At 35.8% G+C, this 22,141-nt stretch overlaps 1 protein-coding gene across 3 annotated transcripts in view; it reads right to left on the bottom strand.

The window, feature by feature from the left end:
* Positions 1-1,364: 1,364 nt before the first annotated feature.
* The window catches only part of LOC139117431 (probable leucine--tRNA ligase, mitochondrial), a 40,135-nt gene continuing 19,358 nt past the window's right edge, over positions 1,365-22,141 (bottom strand). For 2 of the 3 annotated variants that reach the window (XM_070680542.1, XM_070680543.1), the window contains 8 exons: positions 20,997-21,217; positions 18,873-19,037; positions 17,584-17,869; positions 16,514-16,687; positions 11,439-11,621; positions 10,869-11,020; positions 10,084-10,317; positions 1,457-1,898 (listed from right to left, as the gene is read on the bottom strand). In XM_070680542.1, coding sequence (XP_070536643.1) covers positions 1,620-1,898; positions 10,084-10,317; positions 10,869-11,020; positions 11,439-11,621; positions 16,514-16,687; positions 17,584-17,869; positions 18,873-19,037; positions 20,997-21,217 — 1,694 coding nt within the window. In that variant the 3' untranslated portion in view covers positions 1,457-1,619. Of the gene's footprint in view, positions 1,899-10,083; positions 10,318-10,868; positions 11,021-11,438; positions 11,622-16,513; positions 16,688-17,583; positions 17,870-18,872; positions 19,038-20,996; positions 21,218-22,141 lie in introns of all 3 variants that reach the window. The other variant, XM_070680541.1, reaches the window with a different exon arrangement.

Here is a 22,141-nt window from a genome sequence, read left to right as displayed (position 1 = left end):
GCATTGTACTAAATAGTCTTTCACATCAAATCCAGAATTACCCTGCCTGTTTCAACAGAATTACCCCCACCTCTTCTGAAGTAACTATGGAAACAAGCAAAGCTCTGACTTCCCTCAAAACCTGGACCCTTTTCCCCTCATGCATGTCCATGAGTTTATTATACAATTCACGTAAAACATGATATTACATGAAATTGATCAAGTCTTTCAGCTGATTGAAATGTACGGCATATTTCTCATTAAAATATACCTACACGTTATTTCTGAGAATCCTCATCAAAACACACCCATACACACACCCACACACACACCCACACACATTGGCTTTATTATGCCGATGTCAAGGTTGTTGAAATTTTAAGTGCACATTTTCTCATTCAACCAAAATGTTTGCTTCCAGATTGATGTATTGTTCACTTTTTTCAGTATTTCTTTACTGTAATTGTAACATCTGACCTAGATGCTGATGAGAAAACATAACAAACTTGACACTGTCAGTGACTTCCCTTTAGTTCAATTGTAACCATGACAACATTGGATGTATGATGTGGAATTGAAAACTTTCCAAATTGGACATCACATCAGTACATCAAAAGGTAAAATTTGTGATTGGTGTCACATAATATTGCCACAAATGAAAGAATATGCCAATACTTGTACTGCAATTCTATGTTAAGGCAGTTCCTGCCTTGAAATTGAAAGACTTAAACGTTTGCTCAATCTTTTCAATCATTCTCTTTCAAAATCACGAATAAAAATCTGGGTCACTGTGCAAATTTCGGTACTAAGGAAACAAATTACCTTAAATTTAGTAATATCTGAAATTCAAAATGGCGGCCATACCTGTGTTAAATCTATGAAGAAAAATTAAATTTTTGATTTTTCAAAAAATTAAGCTGGTGGAAACTCTATTTACTCCGTGAGCTTTGAACTGAGCCCTTACAAGTGGTAGACCAAAAAGGTATTGTAAAAATTTGAGTCTGAATATCTGTTGAGGTACATTGTGCCTTTAATACAATGCTTAGAGAAATGACCCTGATTCAGATTAGTTTCTGTACAAGAAGTCCCTGTGTGTATGGGCATTTGAGATCATCACAATGTAGGGATTATATAAACATAATTAAAATATCCTCAGGCAATCATACAGACTTGTTTGCAGTGAAATGTACATGTCAAACCTTCCTAGGCTGATAACTATTATCAGTCCAGGGCTGATAACTATTATCAGACTCCCTATTGTGCTTGATATTATTTTACAAAAAAACACCATGAGTTGATTTATTTAGGTTACCACATGATCTGTTTGAAAGGAATTTATCAACACAGTGTACAATAAAAGCAAAACAGAGATGACATCACCTGTTCAAACAAAATCCCAGCATTCTCTGTGAGATTTATTGATCACATGGCTATTCGGGGAAATGTCTTTAACATTTCTCTCATGTAAAGGGTTCTCTCTTCCTCCATGAAATAAACTGCTAACCTGAGGGGGCAAATAATTCAATCTATACGCTGAGTCAGCGCGGATCTCAGCTGCCATTAATCATTTAGTTTTTCAATCCCATGAAATAGAGATTTGTAGACAGCCCGGAATATGATTTGGCAAGTTTTTCATTAAATTATAAATGTCTTGACTTCTCTTCTGTGATGAAGTTTATGACGTATCCCTTCTGGCCTAGCAAAACTCTTGAAATGTTTTCCCCCGACAAATGCACTTTTCCAATGTCACTTTCCAGGGTGATTTTAGCGGCTGCTTCACAATCTGTGGCAACTTCATATGGCACTACGATATTGCCCTTTGTGATATTATTAATTTGGATATATAGTTCTACATCCTTTGGCGTTGATTCCTCAAACTGTGTTAACACTGGCCAGCTTTGCTCCAGAACGTCTTTGTCCTGCAAAAAAGAGATGGACATATACATATATGCATGACGTCTCTCTACTAAAATCAACGCCTATGGTCACATTGACTCTAATTCACTGAAATCTCCATAGGATGTCAGGAGTGCATGAAATTTCAATTTCCTTTGCCAAATCAAAAACTGTACTTTTCATTCCTAATGGGTGATTATCAGTGCTTTCTCAAGGAAAGACGGGAATGTTGAGTGGAAAGTGTTCACTGGAAGAAAAAACTGACAGATTTGACAAGTTGTCTTTTTTTTTATCACGCCTGCAGAGAGCTTGATCTAGTTTTGCAGAAGTCAGCTAGTACCACCACGGGCAATCTGAGACAATGAATCCATGATGTAAATAACAGATTCATAAATCAGTCTTCCCCTACATGGGGATTTTTACTCTCACAGCAGTTAAAAGTGAGCATGCCCCTGAGGGCAGCAGCAATCACGAGCCTATCTTACTGGCAATTAAACTTGCAAAGAGGACAAAAAAAAATCGCCATTTTGATGGCACGCAATAATGGCTTCAAATGGGAGTATACTGTAATGGGAAGCACTTATGGACACTATCAGGAATACTATCAAACTAGAGATGTTATCTAATCTTGCTCAAGATCAGTTAACGGAATTCTGCACCATCTTACACAAAAATAATTTCACAATGAAGGCATACTGCTGTGTTCAACAGGATATTGTTGCAAAACGATGTAAAAATATTGTAGAGAGAATCTAAATCCTAAGTGATTTTTTTCTCTTCTGATACCAATAAAATTAAGAGTTAAATAAATTTTGGCTTTTTTGCTGTTTGGTACAATTAATAAAACAAATATAACAATATTGAAAACACACAATCAAATATTGGTACATTTAAAAAAGCGACCTAGCGGCCGATATAGCTCCGCTGTGTTTATGTAGAGAATAACTATTTTTGACACATGTTGATGAAGAAGGTGGAAATCTTTGATAACTCAATGCAGTGGCCAGAAAAAAGTGGCTAAAATAAGCTGCAAAAATACAAAATTGAAGATTTCATCATACTTTGAATATATCACATCTGATCATCCCTAAGAACATGTCAACCAAAGCTATCTGATGAGTAGTTTTTTGAGAATAAAATATTCTGACCAAAAATGGCAACAATTGCCCCCAAAAATAAAAATTGCAGATTTCATCATAATTTCAAAATATCACACTTAGTTCATATATAGAAACCTGTATACCAAATTTCAAAGCTATCAGATAAGTAGTTTTGGAAATACACATTTTTTGACCAAAAATGGCAAAAATTGCCCAAAAAATACAAAATTACAGATTTCATCAGAAATTCAATATATATTACTTAGCTTATCTGTAGAAACCTGTATACCAAATTTCAAAGCTATCAGACCAGTACTTTTTGAGAAACACATTTTTTGACCAAAAATGGCAAAAATTGCCCCAAAATTACAAAATTGCAGATTTCATCATAATTTCAATAAATATCCTTTAGTTCATCTGTAGCAACCTGTATACCAAATTTCAAAGCTATCAGATGAGTACTTTTGGAAATACACATTTTTTGACCAAAAATGGCAAAAATTGCCCCAAAAATACAAAATTACAGATTTCATCAGAAATTCAATATATATTACTAAGTTCATCTATAGAAACCTGTATACCAAATTTCAAAACTATCAGACCAGTACTTTTTGAGAAATACATTTTTTGACCAAAAATGGCAAAAATTGCCTTAAAATTGCAAATTTGCATATTTCTGCACAATTTGAGCAAATCTGAAATAGATCATCCCTAGGGACATATGTACCAAATATCAAAGCTATCTGACCAGTAGTTTTGAAAAAGAAGATTTTTAAAGATTTTTTTACCAAAACTGACAAAAATTGCCTTAAAAATACAAATATGCAAATTTCACCACCATTTGAACAAATCTGATTTAAGTCACCCTAAGCAAACTGCATATCAAATTTCAAAGCAATAGGACTAGCAGTTTCAGAGAAGAAGATTTTTTTACCAAAAACACCAAAAAATGCCCCACAAATACAAATATGCAAATTTCACCATGATTGAAGAAACTGTAGTGAGGTCACCCCAAGTGAACTGCATATAAAATTTCAAAGCAATTGGACTTGTGGTTTCAGAGGAGAAGGCAATTGTTGACGGACGACGACGGACGACGGACGACGATGGACGACGACGGATAATCAACCTATTTGATAAGCTCGCGTCGCTGACAGCGGAGCTAAAAATATTTTTTGACAGTTTCCTTCAAGTACAGGCTCATGTGAAAGTTTTTGTACAGTCCTAAGAACTCTAAATGAAGATCATAGGTCATCAGTTTTGCATGTGCCAGTTTTTTCCTGTTTATAAATAGTTACCTTACACACAAGATATCGGTGTCTGCTTCTCACAGTCAGTGTACCAGCAAATTTTGACCCAGTGAAAATGAACGATACCCTCATTTCGTGTGCATGAAAATAAATTTATCTCTTACTACCATTATGAAATTTGTGTCCAAACACAGCGAAAAGATGCATGTCTTGTTGCACCACTCTCTCATTCAGACGCAGTTATTTCAATCTAAGGAGAAGCTATTAACCATAGTCAAAGGTGAAACACCTCATTTGCATTGAGAGCATGGAGGAAATATCTCTATTGACAATTCATCTCAACTTACTTTTACACTGTACAATGAAGTGTTGCAAGTCAATACCTCTGTTTGAAAAATTGAATTGTTATACTTCCCCAACTTCTTGATGACCTATGCCCTTTGAGGTATAATAAGCCTCAAGGACAGATATTCACACTCAAATATTTACAATACTTTTCTGGCCTACTATTTGTTTGGACTCATTTTGAAGCTCTTGAAGCGAATAAAGTTTCAAACTTCTTAATTTTGAAAATTAAAAATGTAATTTTCCCCCATAGAGTTAAACAGGGATGGTGGCTATTTTGAACTTCGGATGTTAAGTAATTCTCTTACTAAATCAAGAATAAAAATCAGAGGTCACCTCACAAAGTTTGGTACTAGAGAAACAAATAACCAAACATTTACCAATATCTGAAATTCAAAATGGCTGCCATCCCTGTATTAACTATACGAGGAAAAATAATATTTTTTATCTTCAATAAACTAATATACTGAAAATTTTCCTTACTCCAAGAGCCACAACCACTGGTAGACCAGAACAGTAATGAAAAAAATTGGGAGTCTGAATATCTGTCCCTGGGGTGCATAGACACCTGACAAGTTTGAAAATGTGGTCTGTGAACCAGCCATACAAATAAACCATGAGCATAAAGGGCATAGACATACATGGGTTTCTCCACGGTTTTGTTCATAGCGGCACTGCATGGTTATTTCTTTGCCTGATGTGAGTAGAACTCTGCTGTTACCATGCATGTGTTTAAATTTATTACACAGAAGGGCCCATCAGGAATATTAAAACTTTTCAAAGCCAGGTCTTTTTTAATCAGTGAAAAAACCCTATGGATCGGAGCAATTTGAGTAATTTGCCAATTCCTTGAAAAGCACTGACATACCAAATTTTGACAAAAATGCAATGCATTTGATTGATGACCATAAAGTCAAGTTGAGACGGCTGACCAACCTCCAGAGTTACTTTCATCCTCATCCCTATTTCCTGTTGAATTCTGAAATTGTTTTCAACGATGCTAGTTTCAAGAAAAATTGAAAACTGACATCTGCTGGGACCTTGACATGGTTTCCACGGAGAAAATGCTAACCTAAGTGACAAGCATGCATCTTTCTTTGCAGAATGGGAATACCTGGGATTTTTATAGATTTTTTAGAATTCCCTTGCGATCAAGGTGTAATCTTTTGTACACGGTGCACTGCAACAGAATAACAGCAAGATTCAGCAAATTCACATCGGCAAATGTCTTCAAGCAATGCACAAGGCAGGATCATAAACCTACAGAGCTGCAGTATTCCCTGATTCATCTGAACCCATTAACAATTGGTTTGCTCCTACTGATTGGTGTGGTGTGGTTCAGATCATTCTAACATGAAATAGGGGTGGATGGGTAATGGTCTGTTTCTGTTTTAGCTTTTGGTAAACTATGATAGAACTCAATGAAGCTGAGTTACTGAAAAACTATGCCATTTATAGACATAAACTTTTCACCATCAAATGCAGCCACAAAAATTCAGCTCATGACGAGAATTGCACAGAAGTTGGAACGTAGGCATTTTGACGATGGCAACCATTTACCTCCCATCACCCTTCAGTTACAGGAGCGCCATGCCACCAAACAACAGCTTCGAAACTACTCTTGAAGAAAATTGTCCAATTAAACCTGAACTTTGCTTCTTTGAGATTACAAATCTCTGATGACATGCTAATTACCCCCTCCCCAGAAAGTAGCTGTATGGATGGCTGACATATGATATATATACATGACAAGTTATGCCTAAATGAGCTTATTAAAGTACATTCTTGTTAACATAACCTAAGATTCATCATAAAATACATTGAGGCACATCAAAATCAGTAGTGCACCAATTAACCATGGCAGAATGTGTTGCTATGGAAACAACGACATGAAAGCCTGGAAATGTATGGAAATAGGATACGTCTTCATGAATCCTCCTTGGATAATAATCCCAGTAGTCTATTGCATTCTATCCATTCTTGGCAAGGCTGGATCAATAAGGGTCTGAAGGAATTGAGACGTCCTTGTAACCATGGCAACACGACATTCACTTATTAACCAGCTGGTAGGGTTTCAGCAACGTTTTCAATGATATGCTCCATTAAAAGATGTAACCCAAGAAAAGACATGGTTTCTCGACTGCCAAGTCTCTGTCTACCCTCTGACAGTGGTACATATTTGTCTTATGATACAGCCCGGGGATGAGGAGATCAAACACGTTAATTTCAGACCGCGGCTCATGGAATGAAAGAAACCTATGCTTCACTTGGGGGCATACTAAATTGTAGGTATGACACAAATAACCTTGTCAATTACTTGTTGCCATGGTGACACACCTGTGTCATTGGTGAGACAATAATGTCTATTTTTCACTGCTAGGAAGTTAAGTCACACAGCAGCAATTTTGAATTTGAGTCCAATTCTTAACTCTCTGCAGAAAATTTCTTACCATAAAAGTGAAAGTACTTTCAGACACTGAGAGTGCTTTCTAATATGCTGGCTTTTGAAGAAATGACTTGATAATAAAGTGAACATTAATCAGCTGAGATTCTGGGGAAAATTAGTCGAAGTTGCTTTTCATGTATTCATACATTGTGAAGGGACTAAGAGTTAATTTACCGCTGAAAAATGGATACTCCGTGTTGAGTTGTGTGCACAGGATTGTACTTTGGACAAGAGCCCTTGAGAATTGGATCATTAGAATGAACTCTGTCACATTGCATTAACTCATTAATATGCATGGTTCTAGCTATCACAATTCATTATGTATCAAAGTAGATTCCATGGATTCATCAAGACACAATGGTAGCTAATTCCCAGAGGGGCATTCTTGCCATCCTGAAAAATATAATGAGAACCTATTGAAGCTTTTGCCAAGACGTCTTTAAGGAAGTCCTCTCTGGAATACTGAAACTACATTAAATGCTGTCAAATATTGTTATAATCTCTTTGAGCTTGGCTCATTAAATTTTGGAGTTCATAATTTATGAAGATCTATAATAATATCTATGTGTTTTCCTTCATGGCAGATACAGCTTTCCTACACTATTATGAGTGCTCAGGTTCATCTTCTATAGCCTATAGGAGTACACATACATGCATATCTTAAAATATTCATTTTTAATATACAGCATTCCATTTGAGAAATTTTGCTGCACAAACACACCTGCATGTTTTTGTGCTTTCAGGTCCTTACCTGTGATGATAATGTGACTATATATAACTTCAGGTCTCTTTTTAATGCAAGCAAGTTCAGACTAAGGAAAAATTCTGGCATATCTGACAATTGTAACTGTACAGAATAATAGACTGAAGAGACTGCAATTCTCTGGCCAGCTTCACTGTCACCTTTCAAAGTCCAGTTTCAAAGACTGTTTCTTGTTAGAGTACTTGGAAAATATTTGAATACTGTAATACATGTGTTTGTAGCTAGCATCCTGTTTTAGTGAATTTAGTTAAGTCTTACAATTTGGTGATTTAAACTTTTCCCTGTGTTTATTACGGTTAGGATGTCTTTTTTGCTAAATCAAAAACCTGCCGATTGCAATGAAAATCTGAAAATGCTGAAAAATTATGCTGCTAATTCAAAGTGTTTCACAGTACACTTCCCATTTATCTGACTACATGTAGAGAACTGAAAACACAGTTCCTTTTTCATCTTTGTTTTTTTTTTTTTTTTTTTTTTTGGTATGCGAACTGCGTTTAACACTGAACAAAAACAGGGTGACTAAGACTCAGACCAAAGCGGCCATTGAACTGACTGATCCACTTACTGAATGTTTACATTGCTGAGTCTTCTTGGAAAAATTACCGCAAATATCTTCTGGTCATTAACAACAAAAAAATGTTCCCTACAAGTAGATTTGCTAAACCCATGGGATAATTTTACCTGGAAAGAAACGCTGCAAGAATCTGACATGTCAGTAAAAACTGCTGATAAGATCAAAAGATTTACTTCGCTGAAATCTAATTCCCTATGGACAATCCAAGGAAATGTTTAAACTGTTTCTATCTATGTTCTGAAGCATGCATCAGAAACCATAACTGTATCTAAACCTTTCTACAACTTGCATAAGGACAGTCTGCTATAACCATAAGCATAACTTTTTGAGCAATTTGGCACCAGTGCAGTTGGCATTCATTCCACCCTTCACTACATGTGATGCATACTCTATACGAATAGAGTATCAGGTAGTTTTTAATATTGTTTTGAATTTGTTCACACCAAATGTCACTTCCCAGATATATGTGAACCAGTACTCTTTAGATTCGGTACATGAACAAACAAATTTATGAATACACTTATCAACTTTTTCCCTATGATGAGAAGAATTAATATGGCTGCCATGGAGCCATTAACTAGACATAGGTGAAACTTGACACTGTGGCAGTTTACCATGACAATACTGTAGATGAGCCTATTTCTCTTTTCATATGATACAATTTGGATTTTAGGAGGCAATTTTGTTATAACTTCATTATGAAGCAAACCATTCTTCAGATGTACCTGAAGACCAACGTTGTTCAGACCTGGCACAAGGACAATGGCTAATAAAATGACAAATAAACTAAAATCAATTTGCTTCCTAAAGTGATCTAATGTTTATAAATTGGCAGCCATTTTCAGACACACTTTTTATGTAAAGAGCCATTACTCAGGTTTGCATACTTATTTCAAACTAAATAGTAAACTAGCCTTTGCACAGAGTACTACAATACTGACATGGCTATTCATGATACAACCAAGTGTGACAGCCTGGTGACTGATTTTGTTTGATTCACTTTACATTTTTATATCTAATTCTTATCTAATTTTACATCTAATTCTATGCCTGTCAGATCTTTTGTTCTACTGGGCAAAGGGACAGTGCACTATGATGTACTGTACACATTGAAATGTACATGTCAATTTGTTTTTGTGCTATGATCCAATATGGCCTCCAGATAGTCATTTTCTATTGCTCTTTGACTGTTGAGACCCATTGCTCAGACAGAAAAGAATAAATTTTGTTCAAATTTGACATAATACAGAGCATATTGTATACTATAATGTATTAATCATGATGCAACCTGATATTGAAACTTGGTACAAGATCATAGGTCTATGATTATATGTGTTTTGTTTCATGATCCAATCCAATAGTCTATTTCATTTTAAGTTATAAGTTAGTTACAATTCACATACTTCTAACCACTTTTTTCAACAAATCAGATACTTTCTATTTGGACAGGGATGACTTGATTGAGAATATTAAAGTCAGAAACAATGAGATATTGCTGCTACCGTGTACTTTTAAACTACAGTACTACATTATATTGTTCATCATATTTTGAAGCATAGCAACAACATGTTTTTATCCACTGATTGTACTTGTGCACTCTTTCTGTATGTTATCTGTTTGTTATCTGACAGCCCTTGTCAAGTTTCCTGTTGTTTAAGAGCTCTGTTTCTATCTCTTGTCACATTTTCCAGCAGCCTCATACCAACTGAAGTACATTTTGGAATACTTACCCACTGATAACACTGACTTTGCAGGTTGGAGGCATTGCTCAGCCCTTTCCACAATTCTGACGTCAGGTGAGGTGCCATCGGTGCCACCATTATGACCAGGTCACACAACATCTCTTCAAATTCTACGCAATTCTGCACAAGGTTGTCGGGCATCTTCCGCAGTATATTGGTCATTTTTATCAGCCGGGATATCGCAACACTCAACATGTATTCCTCTGAGTACATTCGTGTTACCTTGGCAACAGAAGATCAGGATCTACGATAAGGGACAGTTACAATATATCCTATCGGCACTGAAACCATTTATTGCAAAATCTGGTCACATGGCAGGATTCAGATCCAAATACTTTGTAGTTATCTTTTTGTGTGCGTAATAACCATTGATTTTGCAGATAAATAATTCAAATTGACTTGGAAAGAAGAATCCGGAGAGCATAAAAATAAGTGATTTCATTTTCACATAACATTTCAGTGGGAGTTTTGAAATGTTTCAGCTTAAGGGATAAACATTTTTCATGAAAGATTTATGCTGCTGTGCTATCGGTTAAATGGACATTTTTCCCTCAAAGACACACTTACAATTTCTACAAAATTACAAATTATAGTAAAATCTGCCCATTAAACTCAAACATCTGCATAACACTTTGTTCTTCCGGCACTGGATCTGAGTATTTTTATCGAACCAGATATATTTTATGCATTAAAATTTCATGTAATTTGTATGACTGCATAATATCAGAGAAAATATCTGTCTGTATGAACAATGCAGATATCATACATCATACCTCTTCAATTGCTATCCACCTTTCTTTTCTAAGTTTTTGTTCAAGTTTGTGTGTGCCCCTTGAGGATTCAGTGGGTGCCCCTTCCTTCAATTCTATAAAACGTGTCACAAGGGACCACAGTCTGTTTTTCCACCTGACAACACCGCTAATAGCTGCAAATAAAAAAAGATGTCGGCAAAGAATACAGATAATCAGACACTGAATCTGTCACTTGATGCCTAATACAACAAAATACCAGTCATTATGCACAGTTCATTTATGGCTTTGTTTAAATATGCAAACAAAATGATATTGATTAATTATTGACATTCATAATTAATTGTGGATATTCATATATCATACATCACACACTAAATAGATAATTTTCCTAAAAAAGCCAGGGGATATATATACACATTAAAATATATGTATATGTACATCTTTCTGTGTGTTGTAATCCTCGATTGAATTTCTGCACTGTAACCTGTCCACCCCATTTACGCACCGCAATAATACCGGTACAAGAACATGTTAATCCTGCAGAGACATACCCTTGGGCAAAAAACATTAAAAAAATGAGGATTACTGTACCTTCTGTGTTCCATAACATGTCATGTTCTGGTGGAATACCACTCAGTATAAATAGACGAGTTGTATCGATGCCATAAGTATTTACAATATCTTCTGGGTCCACTCCATTGTACTTGGATTTACTCATTTTTTCCCATTTTGTACTCACTGCTTCACCAGTTCCTCGAAGTACTGCAGTGTTTCCTATATGTCGATGAGAAAATGTATTCAAAGTTCATTAGCGTTTTCATTCAGTGTATGATAGATAATCAATATTTTACACTGCATGGGTCAGTGTTCAATATATCAACATACTGAATTAGTTTTACCTTTTACAGTCCAAGTGGCATTGTCATTTTTGCAACATCTTTAAAATTTGATTCTAATACAAACAGTGTACATTTGACCTGACATTTACTGGGGGGGGGGGATCTCGTTAAATTTTATAAAAGCTGATGAGGTTTTTGAAGAAGTATGCATCTTGATGGCCCGTTAAATTGTAAGATCTGAAAGTCAAACGTTTGTCATTAACACTATAGGGAGTCTGGACATGTTCTAAATAGTGAGTGTACAGCATTGCACCGTGTTGTGGTACATGCCTTGCTTCTTGTGGACTCCCTAGAATAGTGTGGACTCCCTAGAATAGTGTGGACTCCCTAGAATAGTGTGAATCAGAAGAATTATACATTTTCAGTGTGGCCGCTAAAAATGATAAAAACAGTCATCAGACGTTGAATTCTATTGTGGGGCTTGCACCTTAAAACCATCCCTTTTTTTCTCAATTTCACATGATCCCTGAATAATGTCGGGTCAAATATTGTCTGCTTGTACCAAAAAAAGTATGAAAAAATCATAGAAAATATGTTACAAAAAAGAAAAGGACATGTTAACTCCCTCAGAATATTTAGTAAATAATTTCTTGCCTCTAAATCAAACCATAATAATCAATACCATTTCCAAAGCTTTAAGGGGAAACAAAGAAAAGTGAAATGTTTTTCAAATTTTCCACATCAGATTGTGAAGAACTGATGGACGATTCAAAGAACATCTTCTATAATTCATGATATTATCAGTCAAAGGTCTTTTAATGTTAAGATATCAAGAATACAACCAGTACATCTGTTCAAAATGTGCTGGAACATTGAACTCTTATACGTCTTTAAAATTATATCAGTTACTTGTAAAACAAATCCTTAATCATCAGACCTACATCTTTTTTAATCTGAAGATCATATCTTGAAAGCTGTCTGATGTTCAGACTGGTGCGTAATACTATACAGATATTGATTGGTTCAAAATTAGATCCAAAATGTCCACACTGCAGTTCAAAATAGAAAACTTATGGCTATTTGAGGAGGCGTAATTGGCAAGGATTAAAAGACCCTGTAACTCTTTCACATCGATTACATAGTATAAGATGATGTATTACTGTTGGTAATGGAGATCTACAGATGCTGCCAGCAGAGGTGTGTTCACCTGACATTCAGGAATTCTGGGTAATGGGTTAATTGTGAAATTACTGCTAATTCATCCCTTTTGGCAGACATGTATATCCCTGTTGTTGAGCAATTTTGTGATGATCCATCAGCAGTTTCCATAAATTTCTTACAATTTGCCGAAATGTTGTTTGACTCTAGGGTAGAGGTTTAGCATAAATATTACATCCGTTAAATTTGGTGACGTTAAAATATTTATCCTGGCTGACTCATGGCAGTGATGAACAACCATAATATAACCTGTGCTTGTAATTTTGCATCTTGGCTCTGGTGTATGCATACAGCTTTTATACAAATCATGATCAAAGGATATCAACTTTTTAAATTGACTAAAAAATTTCAAAGTTTTCACATTTTGAACCTTTGTAAAATAATTTCACTCAGCTGCAAGAGTGTCATTAGTTATGCTGTGTTAGCTACCGGCTGATCTATCCAAATCAGAGCTGTCATCTTGTATGTACAGCAATGTCATAATTTTCCACAGGGAAGGGCATGCACGCTTCATTGGATGGAGATATTCCCTAGATGTTTCCAATTCAAATTGCTACATCTTTCCAGGTTATATCACAAAGTACATATAACATGTGCTGAGATACTCTTAAAGTGTACCTGTGGACTATATCATAGACTGTGGCGAACACAAAACCATCTGGATGCAAAGAAATTTTCAAGTGTTCAAGCCTTGGATAGCTGGTTTGATAGCTTTCAAGTCTATAGCTGGAGGCTATATCCTTGCTTATCAAGAAGCTTATCTCACCATGAGCCGATCTAGGGTATTGAGAATCTTTTTTCAGAGACAGGCCAGCTGCTGGTTCAAAAGTATGTGAACCAGTCACATCAGTAAAATGATGAAATTCATCTTACAGATAACTATGTAATCCCTGGAAGCATGGAAGATTGAGCAATGTCATATCTTCATTCGGTGTGCATAATAGCAATGGAATGAATAGTTTTAAAGTCACTAAGATTGGATATCTATCTGGCTAGCTTTCCTTTTTTTTCCCTTGCTGAAAGCTGAAAAAAGCGACAACACAGAACACATGATGAGCCATGCAAAATTCATGAACAGTTTGTGTGATAGGTAGCATATCTCCTCTGCATATCAAGTTAAATCAATTGAACGGCCGTGAGCTATGATTTTCAAACTTCCACTGAATTTCATCAGATTACATGAGAATTCTGAAAAATCACATGCAAAGAAATCTACCCGCTGTGGATTGCTTTAATAACATTTGGAGGGTTACAGTATTACAGATATTTCTGCATGAGATACCTGAAGTTAAACTTAATGCTGATGGAAATACATGCTGTTCAAAGAAATTTTGATTGTATTCAGGACTTGGTGGTTGAAAGTGCAGTATCTTTGGACAGCTTTAATTAATCATCTGTGACATTGATGAAAGAGAGTTTGGGCTTTTTTCATAATGTTGTGCTTATTTTTCTCTGAGATCCAAACCCAGATGATGTTGGTCAAACCACAGCATGGAAAATACTGTAGGTATAAAATTATTGAGGCAATCAAAAGTCATTACCCAAGTTACCTGCGACAGGCCACAGATTGTGATTAATTGTGGATGAAATTGTCCCTGCGGATGAATTTGCCTGGTACATCACTCTTGTATCCCCCTTGTGACAATTATCAACTTCAAGCAGTGTGGCTTACATGGCGTGTCAGGCAGCAACAGCTTGTCTAAGTAATTGCTTTGGACACGAACAAATTGGAACGAGATGGAAATCGCACAGTCATATTGGAATATACAGTGAAATAAATGGCCGTACGTATGTCTATCACTGTGTGATGTGCCTATAGAAAAATTTAGACCGAGTTCAGTCATGTGCAAGTAATTGCCTATTAGGCATGTAAAAATCAGAAAAAATGGCCATTGCAATCATTCTTAATCAGCACAGGGATGTTTGAGATTTGTTTCAGACGAGAGTGGCTCACATGTTGAACCATTAGCTTCCTGAAATAACTTTACATGCATATATCTTTATCATGCACCAAGAAATTAAAATTGAAAATATAAAATCTATACTTATATGAATTTGTAAAATGTTGTAAAAATGTTGTAAAACTATTCAAACATGATTGCTAGGCAGCCATACTGCATCGAGTCATGAAATTGGTGTGTAACTGAGAGCAAGTCAGTTTGGGTTCTGGTTGTCAAAGTGTAAAGTTTATGTATTGGATCTGATTATGCAATCAAGTTAGAAGATGTGTAGGATATGCCTTTCTTGTCATGTTCATGTTTGAACTGTATCTGTGAACGTGAGTAATCACTTTTAAGATGTTGAATATATCAATGAAACATCTAATACATGCTTGAAGCACTTTGAAATAGTATTTGTGTGAACAAAATGTCATTCATAATCAGCTCACCTCATATTTAAAGAGTTTTAAGCTATCATTTGCTATAAATTTCTACAGCTTGGATTGAACTATCGCCTCACTATTCTATTGCTATGGAAAGAGATTAAGCCTTCGAATGCTGTGATTTTTCCCTCAAAAATTTTCGTTCAACATTTTACCACTTTTTATGATTATGTCCGTAATTCTTTTGATAATTTTGATATTCTTTAGGACAGTTTACATAGGCTACGATTTTTGATAAAAATTTTGGGAAAAATCTGAAACCTGGAAAGCTGGACCTATAAAAATTCTTTGGGTTATCAAATCATGTAAAGGTGACAAAAATTGACTTTGGCCCTCAAAGGGTTTACTAGAGATATATTGCTATGCAAAGAGAGAAACTAGAGAAATATTAGTGTAAATAATAATGAACAATTACTTAAAATTGAGAACTGAAATATCACTCGTTTATGACAAGCACTGTAATATTTCATTATTATTGTTACCTATAATATATCTTTAAACACAAAAACGTGCATTATATTTTATTTGTATCATTCAATTATGCAAATTTTATTCTAATCACTCTTGCTGCATATTCATGTATTTTGAATTGTGCCCTACTATTTATGACGAAGTTCTAATCAACTTGAATGGCTTGTGATTGAGGGAAGTACTGAATGCATGGTACAGTCTGACTATGCAGGATTTAATGCATCTCTTTGTAAAATGGTAATACAAGGATTCTAACTTTTATTGAACAATTAGCATGTTAAATTAGGATTGTTGTCCCTTAAAGTAAATCAAACAGCTGCTCTGTTCATATTAACGGTCTGAAGTATGAAAGGGACAGAATTTTTGATGTAATACATGCATATCCATTGTTCTACATGAGTGCAACATTGTAAGTTTTGTTTTCTCTTTAATTTTCAATCTCATGACGGGTCTGACTCTTTAAACTTCTAGTTAATAATTATGAAATAATAATAATTATGAAATGTGAGTGTATAGTCTGCTGCTTTTATTGTACCAGTCTGATATTTGAGGCAGCTTTCAAGTGTACAACATGTTATTGCATTCCTGAACTCAGCATAAACTTTGTACTTTGCTGAGGTTTAACCAAGCAGAACAGCACATGATGTAGAACTACTTTTATTGATTGACTTAGGGAGATGTGAGACTTACCTACAAAAGACATCCATTAACAACCCACATCAGTCATAATACAAATTGACATCTGTTTTCCCTACCTGACAATTCCACTTCATCTTTTGGTATATACTGTCCAGTTGCCTCCACTCTGTAGCTCTGGCCCATGACCAAGCCCTGAACCAGTAATCTTTTGAAAGGTTCTTTGGTTTGCAGTAATCCCTCGTCATGCAGAAAATGCGTTATGAATCTGGCATACAGTAAATGCATTATAGCTGCAAGATAGAGAAAAGCACCAAGTGATGGGCGATGCTTGAGAGCATTTTCCATTTGTCAAATTTGATGGCTGTCAAGGTGCTGTTCTCTCTCACACCGAAAATTAATTGAAACAACACAAGAACATGAACACTCACAATGTCAACATCAATTTTCCATTTAACTGCTGTCCTGTTTTCATTCTGTGACGGTATCATGGTCAGTGGCTAAGATTTAGGATCATAGGTCAACTCCTTTGCTGTTAACACCTTTTTTCAATTCATGTTTCTCATTTGCAAAAAGGCTTTATCAAAGGCCTGTAGGGTATCAGTAGAATGTACTGATGGAAGAACAGTTACAGGCAAGGCTATTACCAAATGAATAGGTGCACAGTTGCCATGGTTTCCTGTTACTATAAATATCATCATCTGGCGTACTGATTTCAGTCATAGCTTCACTTGATATGTAAATGTTACGATGCATCATAATATATTATAAACTAAATACATGTTTTTCTCACATAATCACAGATAAGATGATCATTTCAACATACGCACGTAGATTTAATGTGAGTAGAAGTTGAATGAAGGAATCATTCTACAGTGTGTAATGAAGATATCTCAGCCAACAATTCTTAATATCTGCATCGGTCATTCATAGAAAATGTGTGACTTTACAGCAGACTTATGCAGAATTTGCCCAGTTGAAAGAGATGCTTGTTGATTTCAGGATAAAATGTGGAGTCACATCATCCTAGTTTTCACACATGGCTTTACCTGGATGTAGCATACTGATTAAAATAAATAAATAAATACATTAATAAATAAATAAATAAATAAATAAATAAATAAATAAATGAATGAATGAATACTGTATGTTTTTTATCAGATTTTACAATTTCCAAATTCCTACCTACCGTGCTCTTTACCACCAATGTACAGATCTACTGGCATTAAAAGGTTGGCAAGTTTGCTGTCAAATGGCTCTGACAGATTGTGTGGATCACAGAATCTCAGGAAATACCAGGCGGAGTCCACAAACGTATCCATGGTGTCGGTTTCTCTCCTGGCATCGCCGCCACAGTTTGGGCATTTCACATTGATCCAGTCTGTGATTTCAGTGAGTGGCGACAACCCTTTGCCAGACAGCTTTGACAGCTTGGGTAATTTGACGGGTAATTGGTCAAATGGCACAGGCACATCCTGAAATAGATGACATCCACAGAAACATAAGTGTGACAGCAAATATGAATTTAACTGTGTCACTGTGATGTTATGCATGCAAATGAAAAATATAAAATGTCCGGGACGACTGTATGGAGAAACAATCAAACCAGCTGTGATCAGAATTTATTTGTAAATTTTAATCTGGATCACATAAAAACAAATGTTTTGTGAAGAGATTTACATAGTTTTTACATTTTACTCACTCCATACATGTACAATGATTGTAAGAATCATTTAAAGCTTTTAAGGTTCAAGGACAAGAAATTGGCCTTTTTAAGCCAACAATTTTCTAGTGGTTAATAAGCTCAGAACCCCCGTAAATTACATATTTTCGGAAAGCCTAGATATAGGGAAACATTTTGGTTACCATAGTGTGACCATTGTTTACATAACTATCACGTGACAGGTAATTTGCATAACCTTTCAAAAATCGGTTTTCCCTATGTTCTGTTTCAATGCTATGAGATATGTGGCTGAAATTTGTGTGAGTGCAAGCTGTTCTAAAGATCTTCCAAAAAGTGTCTCAGAATTTTTTTAAACTTTCTTAAACAATTTTTATGCCAGAAAAACTTCCAGAGCGGTGAATTTAACCCTAGTTGATTTCTTTAAAATTGTGCTCAAATAAAAACTAAGCAAGATATAAAAAATCTGAGACACTCTTTTGAAGAGCATTGTGACAGCTTGCATTCCAGCAAGTTTGAGTCAGATATTTTGAAGTACTGAGACAAAACATAGGGAAAACCGATTTTTGAAAGGTTATGCAAATTACCTGTCACGTGATAGTTATGTAAACAATGGTGACACTGTGATTACCAAAATCTTCCCCTATATCTAGGCTTTCAGAAAATGTATAATGTACGGGGGTTCTGAGCTTATTAACCACCAGAAAATTGTTAGAATAAAGAGGTCAATTTCTTGTCTTGGAACCTTAAGTTTAACCTTCTGAACAACTGTATTGAATATCATCAAATGTAAATACCTTGCACTTGGCACAGTGAATTATGGGTATTGGGGTCCCCCAATAGCGTTGTCTTGAAATCAACCAATCAAACTGTCTGGCACTCGTCATGTGACCTCCAAAGTTGTGATGTCTGGCATAGGCTGTGATGGCCTCTTTGGCTTCGCTCAGAACCATACCACTAAACTGAAATGTATAAAAATAAATGAGCATTTAACCCTTTCGAATGTATGGTTTTGCCCAGATTTTTTTTCCATTATGAAGTTGGCCATATATATACAAAAACTTGGCCATGAACTGGCTAGGGTCTTATCTGTAAGATTTTTGTTAAGCATTAGTGAACGTCTTCTGATAGATTTAAGGTGCTACATACATTTTTATGCTATGCTATGATATGCTATGCTATGCTATGCCATCCAATCCCATTCCCGTCTCATTCCATCTCATCCTGCCTCATCCCATCCCAACCCCCATCCCATCCTGCCCTATCTCATCCTGCCCATTCCATCCCATCCCATCCTCATCCCATCCTGCCACATCCCATCCCATCCAATCCTATCGTATGCCATCCTACCCCATCCCACCCTATTACATCTCATCAAATCCCACCCCATCCGCCCCATCCCACCACATCGCATCCCAGTGTACCCATTCAATCCCATCAAATCCCAACCAATCCCATCAAATCCCATCCTAAGGTATATGATACAGAAGAGTTATCTCATGACATCAGTAAAGCCACTGTTTACAAATATGAATGATGTTTTGAAGTGTTTTTTTCTTTTCCTGCCATATGTTATCACCATGTTGTTTCCTTGTAAAAACCACTTTACAAATATTGCTCATATTTCCATTCAGTCAGTTCATTTCAATGACAAGTACTTATTTTTTCTGAGTTCAATTTTCACCTATGAGTTACCTAGGAAGAATTGAACAGAATGCCAGACACAAAGAAATTAACTGTACAAGGCAACATAATTCATGATAGTTTGGGCAGTGATAAGAAAGTGAAATACAGCTTTCTGGCAAGGAACACTAAACTAAGATGCTATCAGAATCTAAGAACACTTTGAAGTGACCGAAGTAAATTGCCTGTGATTCTAATATATTTTCGCATCATTATCTTTGCATACACATGAATTGCTTTTCTATTTGTAGGGAAAACGGAGAGAGAAATTCAATTTTCTGAATGACTTATCATGTTAACTTTGCCGCTGAAGAGACAGGTCCTCAGCTGTCTCAGAGGATATCAGGCAGAGTTTGTTTGGTCACACATTTTCATAAAGAACACCAGGAAGAGATCAAAATCATGCTGGACAGATTGGTGAATACTGAGATTCTGATGCTCATGTTTTTTTCTCAACAAAGAGTGCAGTAAATGTCAAAAACAAAATTTCAAGAAATTTATTAAAAAGAAGTTGACATTGGACTAGCAGTGAGTCACGAAATCTAGCTATAAAAATGAACTTGGCATCATTAATCATTGTGGTTCCCAAGATAGCAATAACGGCAGGAATGAGACATAAAGGTCAATGACTTTTGTACATCAAAAAAATACACAATGTACTCAATGGGTTACTTTTATGGCATCTAAGATCGTAAATTGTTTTGTGAGTAGTTGAAAGCAAATGCAGGCACAAGGTCAATTTTGAAACATACCTGAGACAGACTATATGTAAATATGTGTGTACTTTTTGCATTAATGAGATTGTGAATTTTTTATTACTGAAACCACTAGGCTCTTTCCAAGCCTGAAAACTTGACTGAAATACGTCTTCTTATGAGGCAATGGTGAATGGCAAATACTATACACAAATATGTTAAAAAGCAAAACAGATCCACTAACAGTATATTAAAGAGACCAGCAAAGCAAATAGTCAGCTATGTTAAAAATTCATGGCAATGTTTTAGTTTATAAATTGGGGATGTGAAAAGAATGTCTTTGATATGTACAGACTAAACTCACAGAACTATGCGTATACACATTGCACACAGACAATGGTGGAATTCTGTTGCCTTGTCTACTGGATGTTTATTACGTGCAAAAATCTCCATATAAAAAAAGAGAAGTTGTATAATGGTCCTAAAATACCCTTAAGTTACACAATCAAAGACTGATGCAACTACGTTCACAGTACACTGTACCTGAGCAGAGCTGATAATGATCTCCTTGCTGTCATTATTCCTGCTGATAATTTCTTGAAACGGAATATTCTGAGTTTGGACGAACTTCAGGTCATGCTTGCAGCCCGAGGGTATGCAGATTAGACCGTCATAGTATTCGGTGAATCTGTCGTCATTGGCGACGAAGACAGGCACTTCTTCTCCAGAGAAAGGGTGCACAGCTAGTATTGATAATTTCAACACTGTAAAGAACACAAACGAGAAAGAAGGCTTTTTAGATCAGTAATTTGGAAGTGCATATGATTTTACCATATTGGGAGTTGTTCATGGCTTGACATGCGATCTGCAGATATTTATAGTTGCTTTTAACTCTATGACAAGAGGGCATTTTATTTTGTGAATGAGGGATTAGCTTGTGTTTTATTTGTGCAAAATTGTGGAATTCAATCTGAGCCATATGTATGCTATCATGTTTTAGTAAAATACTCTGAGGTCAGTGAACTTATCAAGACAATAAGACTGACTGATTGAAGGCATTTCAGCTAATGCCTGCCACACCATTGTAGCACCATTGTACCTGAAAAATACACTTAGAAAGGTGTCGTACACAGGACTTGCCCTTTCCACACTTTATCAAAACAGCTTGAGTGTAATTTTTGCAGCAATTTTTTCAGAAAACAACCTCAGTGAGACGAGAGTATAACTAAGCCAGAATTCTTCAAACAGGAGAGAAGAGTTGAAACAGTTTTTAATATATGAATTATTACAGAAGATTTTGCTTAGACATATGTATCCTGTTTATTGCGATCGTGAATGCTCTGATTAAATTTATCAATTAACCCTGACATCTGTCTATGACTTTGACACCGATTATCTCTGAACACCAAAAGCAATGGCTGTATCAGTTGTTGCCTACAGACTTGCGAGGGCAGCTGTAATACTTCAACGTGTGCATGCATTTTGAAGAGTCTAGATGACTAGATATTTAACTGCATGGCCTTGCCAGCTAGCCCCTTGATTGAAAACAGAGGTCAGATCTCAATTTTCAAGCCTCTCACTTTGCAGGCATTACAATTCATAGTATCTGAGTTAAAGTTCATTGATGTTACATGCATGCATGATTTTGGATGAACTTGGAGCCAGACCTATCTCCAACAGGTGCCGTT

This window comes from Ptychodera flava, chromosome 18, assembly GCF_041260155.1.
Source record: "Ptychodera flava strain L36383 chromosome 18, AS_Pfla_20210202, whole genome shotgun sequence".
Lineage (NCBI taxonomy): Eukaryota > Metazoa > Hemichordata > Enteropneusta > Ptychoderidae > Ptychodera > Ptychodera flava.
The sequence above is the reverse complement of the archived record's forward strand: the minus strand, read 5'-3'. Positions and strand labels throughout refer to the sequence as shown.